This window comes from Branchiostoma belcheri, unplaced genomic scaffold (genome assembly GCF_001625305.1).
Source record: "Branchiostoma belcheri isolate BF01 breed outbred unplaced genomic scaffold, Haploidv18h27 scaffold96, whole genome shotgun sequence".
NCBI lineage: Eukaryota > Metazoa > Chordata > Leptocardii > Amphioxiformes > Branchiostomatidae > Branchiostoma > Branchiostoma belcheri.
The window spans coordinates 404211-415261 of record NW_017804642.1 but is presented as its reverse complement, the minus strand read 5'-3'; the positions used below and the strand labels follow the sequence as shown (position 1 = coordinate 415261).

At 39.0% G+C, this 11051-nt stretch overlaps 1 protein-coding gene across 3 annotated transcripts in view; it reads right to left on the bottom strand.

The window, feature by feature from the left end:
* Positions 1–4886: 4886 nt before the first annotated feature.
* The window catches only part of LOC109461787 (tubulin polyglutamylase TTLL4-like), a 32360-nt gene continuing 26195 nt past the window's right edge, over positions 4887–11051 (bottom strand). For all 3 annotated transcript variants that reach the window (XM_019758189.1, XM_019758188.1, XM_019758190.1), the window contains exons 12-19: positions 10763–10885; positions 9815–9913; positions 9138–9272; positions 8364–8586; positions 6929–7139; positions 6157–6295; positions 5616–5814; positions 4887–4918 (exon numbers count right to left, since the gene is read on the bottom strand). In XM_019758189.1, coding sequence (XP_019613748.1) covers positions 5643–5814; positions 6157–6295; positions 6929–7139; positions 8364–8586; positions 9138–9272; positions 9815–9913; positions 10763–10885 — 1102 coding nt within the window. In that variant the 3' untranslated portion in view covers positions 4887–4918; positions 5616–5642. The remainder of the gene's footprint in view (positions 4919–5615; positions 5815–6156; positions 6296–6928; positions 7140–8363; positions 8587–9137; positions 9273–9814; positions 9914–10762; positions 10886–11051) is intronic.

Genomic DNA, 11051 nt, shown 5'->3' with positions numbered 1-11051 from the left:
TGAAATATCGCTGGACAACATCTCGCGCTTCGCGAGACCTCGACGGTGTGGCGGGAAAGTTGCGCCCCCTGTTGGACAAATAGTGCACTACAATACTTAGGCATACAGGGCATAGCTGTAGGGCATCTACATGTATATGAAATGATTTGCCCCGAATAGTATTCGTGTAGGAAATTACAAAACCTTACTAAAACGACTATGTACGTTTGCATCTTTACCTGAATGCCACATCATGGCCGAGAATTTTTTTCCTAGATCGCACAAATGTTTGTGACTAAACTTCTGAATACTTAAAGTTTTTAGAACACAAGCAATGATAGAATTTTAAGTTAAGTAGGACTGTATTATGATGTCCTTGAATTAACATATTAGAGAATTACCTTTATTAAAAAGGTAGAAAAGTTGTTAAAGATCCTTTCGCCAAACTCGATTCAATTTGTTTTTAAATTGTTATTAAAATAACTTATTACTAGTAATCCACTACTTTAATTTAATAACATATGCAAAAGAAGGGATACCAACAATGTATGTTATGAAAATAAGTCAATCTTTATTAACCAACAGTACTAAACCAAAGCCAAGTGAGAAAACGTGACCTCTATTGGCTAGAACCTGAACAAAAACAAACATGATAACGTACAATCAGCATGAAAGTTCATTCAGTTGTTGGTCAATAAGTTTTTGGAAAGGGAATGACAACATTTATTTTCTCATCTTGAAAGTTCATCTGTGTTAGTAGAAGTCATCATGAAACAAGATTGAACTGCAACCTATGATCCACTGCTCACGGAGTCACGTGTTATCTGCGTGATGTCACGGAAGCGGTGGATTGCTCATTCTTTGACAAAGACTGGAGTTCTACAGTCGAAAATTTGGGTGAGTCCAATTTTTTTGTGTTTAATCTTGTTTCGTAACATTTTTTATTTTTCCTCTGTAGAACAGTGGTCTTCTCCAGTTCAATCATTTCCATAATGTACCTGTCAGACAACTGTATTCATTGTCACATTTACACATTGGGTACTTTTCGTGTAGCATCAGATCTTTCAGTCTGTTTCAAAGTGTTATTCAAGGAAAATTTTCTTCCTTACATTTTCAAGATAAAAAGCTACCAGTAGTTAATATATATAACATTATATTATAGATTGTGTAAGTTGCATATATGATCCATGCATAGATTCTCTAGATCTACTTTGAACAGAAATATGCAAAAAGTCTTGATTTTAACATCACTAAATTCTGTTGAAATAGCACCACTTTCGTCCCAAACTTTAACCATGTCAGAAAACAAACAACATTGCACTCAACTTCAAAATACACAACAGAACACCAGTGCAAAACAGTACAGCAAGGAAATATAAATAGGCAGGACAACTTTTTTCTTAGTTCAAGTACAAGAAATATGCTTCACTCATACTTTTTTGCCTTATGAAATTTTGAAATAACATCTTTTTTTTTCAAAAACACTCTGTTGTAACATCATACATTAATTTGTCAATGGATTTAATTACACACAGCTTGCTGTTTAAACACAGAGAAAGTTTAACCGTTTTCCCATTGGGAAAGTAGATACAGCAACAGAACTTGTCTGAACAGCTCAAACATTTGGTTAGTAGAAATTCTTCGATCAGTGACTGTATTTTTGTAAGGTAGATTACATGTACGTACCTCCAAATTTTCGGTGTTGACTGTACACCTTGATCACGGAATGACCTAGTCTCGCCAGAACACAAGACTAGGTCGAGACTTGTGTGGATCTTCTGACCTCCCCCGCCTCCGTGTTCTCGCGAGACTAGGTCAATCCGTGATCAAGGTGTACAGTCAACACCGAAAATTTGGAGGTACGTACATGTAATCTACCTTACAAAAATACAGTCACTGATCGAAGAATTTCTACTAACTGTTAATTCTACGTGACTGATGAACCTCTTCGGGATTTTAAAAATTGATATTAAGCAATTTTAGTTTGACAACAAAAGTTTGTGTTCCGAGTTCCATTCTCTGAATACAGATTCAAGCACAGAAGGTACAATTTCATAAGACATTGTGGCACTTGTCTGGAAGACATTATCAAGAAATTGATAAAGGTGCAAGAAGAATCTTTAAAATGTGAGCCTTTTTCTGAAACAGCAATACAGACATCTCTTGGACAAACAGAATTGCAGAAACTTGCAACCATCATTCTTCAGCATAAAAGCTGTTGAACAATGTGTAAATACATCATGATTTATTCTAGTATGTAATTTCTATTAGTCCACACCAATTCAATTTGTTGGTTCTCGGATTCGCCTCTTCATTATTTTCTGATTTGCAAAAAAAAAAAAAAGATTCTGGTTCTGAATCAATTAAAAATGCTCCTATTTTGCCCTCAAGTCCTTTTCTTCCGAGATGTAACAGTTTTTCCATCTATCAATACACTGGTTTGATTAAAAGTTCAAATTCATTGTTTAAATATTAACCCAGCCTTTTGTGACTTCATGGCTCATATCATACCATTTGGGGCTATAATAGGATGCCTAGACCTGTTTTTACTTCTATTTTAACTTTTCGCACTGTCGCATCATATTTTTTCTGAAAAAATCTGAGAACCGACAAATTAAATTGGTGTGGCCTTATAAGTAAATAGCACGTGACAAGGCAAGTGATTGTGTAACACAGGCCATTATAGGACATCAACATCCAAAAAACATTAAGGCACAAATGTTAACCATAAACGGTTGTTCATTTTTGGCAGCCACTGCCAACACAGGTTAGGCTACACCGATTTGATTTTATGCATGACATCCTCTGAAGACCCCCAAACTAGTGCGCGCGGGCAAATAAAAAAAAATTCCGGCCAAAAATAAAAATGCTGCTAAACCACAGGAATACAAAGCTGGCATTGTGAATTTGTGACAGTACTTAGCGACGTATACGACAAGCCGGCACATGCTGGCTTTTTGCGGCATTTATGAATCGGTACTGTGCTCTTATGTGCTGAGTTTTTGAGTTGTGGAGCTTCGGTAACCTGGGTGCCTGGCTCCGTATTGTCGCTAACTACCATGGACTACCCAGGCCTAGAGCCAGGCCAGAGCCTCGGTGGAAGTGATTTTTTTTTAGGGCGACAGGCGAAAATCAATGCGCGCGCGGATGTCATCCATAAAATTAAGGCGGTGTGGCCTTAGTTGCAGTAATGAATACAGTGTTAAGCAGAAATTGTTAAAAAGTGTGTTGTGTTTCTTGGTCCATATCTATTTACATTTTTATACAATTGGAAAAAGTGAATTCAACATTAATAATTAATAATTCAACACTTTCTATAATTTGAATACAACATGTTCTAATCCAAAATTTTAACAGTAACAGTTTGTTAAAATCTTTAATATACTTATTAATAAATGGTTGTTAGTTAAACTTTAAACACAGGCAAAAAATCGGCCTGCTTTACATAATCATGGATTTAACCTTATTTACATTCTGATATTGCCTCAAACCCACATATAATTTCCCTGAGACTCCAGTGTAAGGGTTGTTGCATGGGATAAGGTACTGTAAAAATCTCTACCAACATGTGCAAACTCCGTTTAAAATCTAAGAAACAATACTGACAGCAAAAGTGTGGATTAAAAATTGATAATAACAATGATTTTATCATTCTAAAAATACTGTTTCCATGTATAGCATGCATATAAAAGAATCCAGTGGTTTTTTGTTACATCTTGATAGAGATTTTACACAGTATTTGCCTTGAAAATTTGTTATTGCTGCTTTAATATAGCTACTTCCAACCCTTTGCTAAGTTCCTAAGGTTGTTACTGACTCTCCCCTCTGTCCTACCTCTCCTCTAGAATCTGCAGGGTCCAACATGACAATAATGGTTTGTCCCTACTACAAGTACTGCAATGATGGTGGTTTTTATACAGAAGTCACATAACTGTATGAAATGCTAACATACCACTGATGACAGCTACAATAAAATAAAATACATGAATAAGGAGAGACAATTTTTGGATACAGTAAAATGCTACCACTTGCTTCCATACAAAATGGTCTAATGTCAACATTCTGTGTGAAAGCACAAGTGAACATATCTTTAACAAAAAATAAACCGATTTCTATTACAGTTCTATCTACGGTAAATCGAATACAGTACAAAAATGGTTGCCAATAAAAAAAAATTAATATCTGTCTTACAGCAAGTAGTGGGCTAGGGTTAAATTTTCAATGAACACTCAAAAGGGTATTCAAGGTCTTGTTCTATGGCATACACAGTGGTCAGAGTGTGGCTTCAATATTTCCAAGGTGGACTTCTGTACAGCTACCTGGTATATCTAGTGCTGTGTACCGGTTTGCTGGAACTAGTTCCGGACCAAAAAAAAACAATGTCACATTCCCCCTTTTGTTTTAACCCACCTGAACTCTTCAATTGTCAAAAATTTGTGCCGCAAAATGAAGAAAACATTGCCACTGGGCATCATCAAGTGTCGACCTCTGTAAATCATGTGGCCACAGTTTTGCCCAGACGTGCCCTGTAAACAACACATCTTGCTTCTATACGCTGGCCTGGTAGTGCAGTACTTGCTACAAAATTTTTCTTTGGGAAATTTCTCTGAGAAGACTCTCTACGTATTTTGTATATGCCCTGGGTTTACAAATCTGGACCTGATCATGAACCTAAACCTCTGGACTTGAATCCAGATCTGGACCTGGTCGTGGGTTTAGGTACACAGCACTAGCTACACTGATCCACAGAACAAGACTGTTGTACCCCTATAGAGTGAGTAGCACCAGTTTTGTAGTGGTCTTGACGTCACAGACAGCAGTCACAGCTGTGTTGGAAGCACAGAGTCTTTGGTTCTAGGATGCTGCCCAGCTGGTGAGCAGGCGTCAGCCTCTTCTTGCCTTTCTTCTGGAAGACTGGTGCGGGTGGGCCTGTCAGATCCTACACAAAATACAACACGTTACCTTTGACCATACTTAGTCTAACAGTTTGTGGATTAATGACAAAAATGTAACAGTTTTTCATGAAAGTTCATCTGTGTTGGTAGTAATCATAGTAAAACGTTTAATTTTATTCCAACATGCAATTTACAGAGATCAAATTACAGAGATCACGTTGTGAAGTGATTGGTCATTAATTATCCTGATGAAGGCGACAGTGGTCGCTGAAAATTTGATCTCTGTAAATTGTGTGTTGGAATTAAGTTTAACGTTTTACTAATGTAACAGTTTTGTTTCCTGTTTCAGTCCTGACAAAAATTAGGGTTGGTAGTAAGATAGGTTATTTTTTTCTTTTTTTTTAGACTTTGGCGATCTCTAGTGATCCAACTTATGCAGTTTAACAAAGTAAAAACTTGCATGAGGATGTCTTCTATTTTCAATGTCAATGTTGGAAAACTGATTGTGCAACGTTTTAACACTCAGGTGTCAGATCATGAAGCTAGAAAAGGTCAATCAGCTTGAAAAATTCACGTCCCTTGCAGATATCCACAGAAAAATGCTATGGTGGGCAGTTTTTTTAAATGTCTCAAATCTTATAATGGTACCTCTGTGATTCTATAAGACATTTTTCGGAACATTGTATGAAAGAATGGTGACAGGAAGGCCCCATTTAGAAACAGGGGTGTACAGGTAGTTACCTGGAGGGGAGGTAGGACTGGTAATTGTCAACTTGTAGCCGAGGCGCTGCGCTCCTCCCCCTCATCAGGTGGTCTGTCCTGGACAGAGATCTTGGTCATGGAGAGAGAAGCCACGGTACCAGAGGAGACAGATGGCTTCTTGTTTAGCTTTGCTCCTTTGTGGCCCTTCCTTTTGATTCTCGGTAGCCCTGCCATTGCACTGGGAGATGAATAGGAAAGAAACAAGCTTTTTTTTTTCCATCCAGTTCACATTCACATAGTGTGTAATACTATACATAAGGGGACTACAATTTAGAACATCATGATGTTGAGCTAAGCAGATACAGTCTTGGAGATGAGACTTGGAATCAGACTTTCATCCAAACCAAAAACGCCAAGTCTTGTACATTGACTGTTTCCAAAATCATATCCAGTTGCTTGAGTAACTGTTTTTTGGCGTATCTTATTACCTGGATGTCTAACCTCTACCAATTCATCTTGTACAGTACATGTAGTTTTAAATCATGATTGTAGTTCCCGATGATATTAGGATTGTGCTTACCCATGACTTAGCGGGGCACTGATGGACCTCTGGTCACGAGAGATGCGGACAAACTTGGGCGGGGACCACTGGTGGGCGGGGTTAGTCGTGGTGCCGACATGCAGACTGTGCTGACAGAAGGTATCCAGCATTCCAACCCCTGAGGAGGTCATACAGGTCAACTCAAGACTTCTACATGTATGTAATATGTAATTATTGGCACTGATAAATCCAATATCAACCAAGTCTATAAAGTAATTAAGAAAACTGAACTAACCTGGTTAGGCCTAGGAAAAAAAGTTGTGTTTCCTTTTTCAGTCCTAAAAAAATTAGGGTCGGTAGGTAGTTCTTTTTTCTTTTTTTTTATTACACTTTGGTGATCTCTGGTGATCCAACTTACTCAATACAATTTAATAAAGTAAATCTTGCATGAGGACACTTATACTTTCAATGTCAATGTAGGAAAGCAATGTTACATCACTCAGGTGTCATATCATGGAACTAGACATGGTCAATCGGCTTGAAAAATTTATGTCTCTTGAAGGGGTCCACCAAAAAAGGCTAGATTCTGCAGTTTTTTGTAGCATCCGTCGGAAACGGGAATTTTTTTCCTAGGCCTTACCAAATCTGTTTTAGCTTCAGACTTTTTATCCTCTGTTCTATTTGCAGTTTGGTAACCAGGCTAAAACTGTACATACTTATGGGAGCACACGTGGTTTGATTAAATCTTAAAGGAGGCAATATAATGGGTATTAGCACAAAGTCAGAAGACCAATGAGAATCAAGAACACACCTCTGGAATGCTGGCGATGGTACCTGCGCACCCATTCGTCCATCAGGATGTTGTAGTACCTGGGCTGCTCGAAGAATCGGTGGTACTTGCTGGAGGTTGGGGAGGGGAAGATGCGCTCGTACATGCCGCGCCGGTTGAACTCGTCCTCCGTCTCGATCAGCATGCGGATGTCATCTGGGGTCAGGGTGTCCGTGATGGTCATACGCAGTTGCTGGAACAGGGATAACCAATGGCAAGTCAGTTATCTTCCCAATAATGTCATTTATGTCCTACCTGGGCCGCGATTACGTTCGATACGAGTGTTCCGGCCCGTGTGATAACTAGCGGTACGGCTCGGGGTTCTTAACGTGTACGGCCCGGGGCTTCCAAATGTTCCATAGAATGATTCGAACGCGTTTCACCCTAACCGCATGTGCCGCTTTCGAATTTCGAATACAAAATTCGGACGTTGGAATTGACATTGTTGCATTTCTGGGGTTTAGGGACACCAAATTTTCGCATCAGTCCCAGCCCTCCTACGGATGGATCTCCCTCCGGCCTTCAGGCGATTCGACTCGCAGTCGAGCTGGTACCTCGGGCGATACGGAATACCCCATGTTGTATTCTATATATACATGTTTTTTATGCATCCTGATATTTGCCAGTAGTTTGTATATATAAATTTTCTGGTATAAATGATCCAGTCAATGTAATAATTCAATAATAAACTAAAAAAAACTGTAAATTACTGATTGTGTCAAAATCGGGAGCAGCCAAAACTGTCATAGTCTCATGGGCTGTTTTTGGTTTCAAATTGACTGTTTTTGACATCACCAATTTATGAAGGAAAGCAACACCTACACCATTAGTTGATAAATTATATGTGTTCAATTTTATGTTTCTAATGTAACAACCCATTTTGTTGGCAATATATTGTATATTTTTCTCTGAGTACATACATGTACAGTGTACAAAATACTTTTTGAACCAGGTTGGCAACCTACGGCAAACATTAAGTTGCCCATCAGAATTTTACGTTGCCCTACCTATAAGCAAGGAGGTTAAATACCTCCTTGCTATAAGTTACTACTTTCCTCAAATTAAGACAATGTTACATACAGAAGCCTCTGACAATATTTCTAACAGCCTTTAGTTAACTGATACTAGTAATAGCCATTAATACCTAAAATTAAAAAGCATCTGCCGGATACACTTGCATGCAAAGTCAGGGCATGATTTGGGGATTCTTAAAATTCAGGTAGCATACTGGGCTACCTACATGTAGGTTCAAAAATAGGTTGCCCCAAGTAAAATTTGGTTGCCCGGGGCAACTGGGCAACCAGGAATTTTGCACCCTGCGTGTACATGTAATTTATTAACAATGACTTTTATCTTTGGTTTTGATGGTGTAATACGTGACTCACTACTTTTGATGAAGGATTACCCTTATTATTACCTCGTCGATGTATTTCTGCACAAAGAAAGCGTGTTTGGCCTTCTCGTCAGGCGCGAGGTCCGTGCTCTGGTGGCGCTTGTCCGTGCTGAAGGTCTGGGAAGCGTTGACGTTGTTGGCTGCCATGACGACCGTCTTGTCGGGGATCTGGAACCCCGCCAGGTTCATGAGGTCACGGATCATCTGACCTTTGATGTTTACATCCAGCGGGGAGTTGGAGTGGAGACTGTAAACAGCAAAACAAAACAACATAAACAAAGAAATGCCTGTTGACAAAAAATCTAGACCAACTTACTTGACTTAAAACAGCTCAATGTTGAATTTAAAACATCTGGTATAATGAAACTTGAAAAACTGTTCAGGATGGGGTTGTGTTTGGCTCAGACCCAAGAGGTCCCGGGTTCGAATCCAGCGCAATGACACCAATCTTGTGCCCTTGGGAAAGGCACAAAACATGACTTTCCTCACTTCACTCAGGTGTAAATGAGTACCTAGCTTCGGTTAGGGATGTCCCTCGGATAGGACGTTAAATGGAGGTCCCGTGTTTGGACACAGTACATTAAAGAACCCACTGCACTTATCAAAAAGAGTAGTGGTCCTTCCAGGTGTGAGTGGTTCAAACCCTATACATGTAGTCCGGTCTTACGCAGCTTGTACTTACGTGTACAAATTTTAAAGCAGTACTTACATGAACTTGTACTTGCATGTACAAAACTGGCATGTTACACCTAAAAAGGCACTTTAGACCAATTAGGCAAAACAAACAAAACCTCTGACCTTGGCGAGATGTTGACCTCTAAAATCCAGGGCTTCAGGTCTGCGTCCAACATGATGTCGAAACCGAACAGTTCGTTCACGCAGTAGCGCCGACGTACGTTAGCCTTCACCAGGCTATTCACAGCAGATTCACAGCTGTGGGACACAAACGACAAGTTAGACAAAAAAGTGCCAAAAGTTCATACATTTTCATCATCACACAGGCTTTTAGCTGGGATTCTTTTGTTGGGTGTCCAATTTTTTATTGTATGCTATGTGCAGCGAAGCCGAGTAGCAAGCAGCGCAGGCACAAGCTTTTTAGTTTATTTTTTTAGAAAGTCTTGTATTATAATGGCCTCAAACCCTACTTCCTGCATTTTGAGCTTGAAATTTTGAGTACAGCCTGCAACCAATTTGTTTTTTCCTTTGTTACATCATCATTTTTATAGTAAAGCTGAAGGAGGGCATGTGTGCATGGCAGGGGTTGAGAGTGGAAAAAAAAACAGGGCGTCTTTAGGGTGTCCTTCCAAAAATTAGGGATTCCAATTTCTTGTCACTAGTATTTTCAGTACCGGGAGTCCAAAAGACACCAGACACCACCAAGCTAAAACCCTGTAATCAAGTGTATTCTTTCAAAAGCAAAGGAAGTTACTGAAGTTATCAAACATAGATGATTCTCTCAATAAAACCAGTCTTACCAGATGATGGTTTTGATGACCAGATCCTTGATCTCCTCCCATATATGGTCGGTGTTGATGCCTCCCCGCTGCAGGTATCTCCACAGGGCCTGCAGACCCCTGCAACACACACAAGAGACATCTAGTGACCAAGATGCAAACTGCAGGTACCTAAAGAACTGATGATGATGAAAGACCTTTATTGTACATTCATTCCACAACGGGCTCGGCACAGTTAAAGACACATAACAAACGTATATAGAAAAGTGGATACAAAAGATACACTACTTGACTTGGACATACTAGGCTAATACAAAGTGTTAGCTACTAAGGCCATGTTGATTTGATTATATGGATGACATCCACGCGTGCATGAATTTTCGACCGTTTCCAAAAAAAAAAAGTTTTCAACCATACTGTAAATCATACAAAACAGTTGCAAAATGAGCAAAAAATACCATAAGTTACAAAAAAAATTAATAAAAACTATACCAATGCCGTAGAATGCCAAAATCAAACAAAAAAAGACGAAATTGTAAAGAAATGAACTTAAAGACTAGATTATTCGCCAAACCATATTCTGTGCCATTTGCTCAACCCTCATGACCACGTAGATTTCATAATGAAAAGAACTTTTTTTTTGTTGCAAAACTTTTTTTTATTCGCACGCGCGCATAAGTTTTGGGGCTCTCGGAGGATGTCATCCATATAATCAAATCAACATGGCCTAATAAGCTAATATAGACTAGAGTGGTCAACTCACTTTTCGTACAATGGACAATGTGGCAACAGATCATGTTTGTGATACAGGGTTTGTCTAGACGCATCAAAAATATAAATTAATTGTTTGCATTTAGTTTTAATTATAACATTTTGCATGATTCTGAATCTGGCTATGCGACATTCTATGGGTTAAGATACATCATTTGTTATTAAAACATTTTTGATAATCTACAAACATTTTCTCACCATTTGTGTCCCTCACACCTGTCCTTGTCACTGTTGGGTGTGAACTCGGCGTTCCGTTTGTTGACGCTGTAGTTGGTCAGGTGCATGAAACGGTTGGACAGGTTCTTCATGGAGAAGGAATACCTGTAACAACATGGCCAGAAGTATTAGAAGTAAGAACATTATGTGCAGAACAATCTAAAACTTAAACTTAAAACATGTCAACAATGTGAGCGTAATAAACTGGCCCAGGAGGTTTTCTAAACTTGAAATTGTTTCACCCTGCGTCCCCTCTAAAATTTGTTCTGAA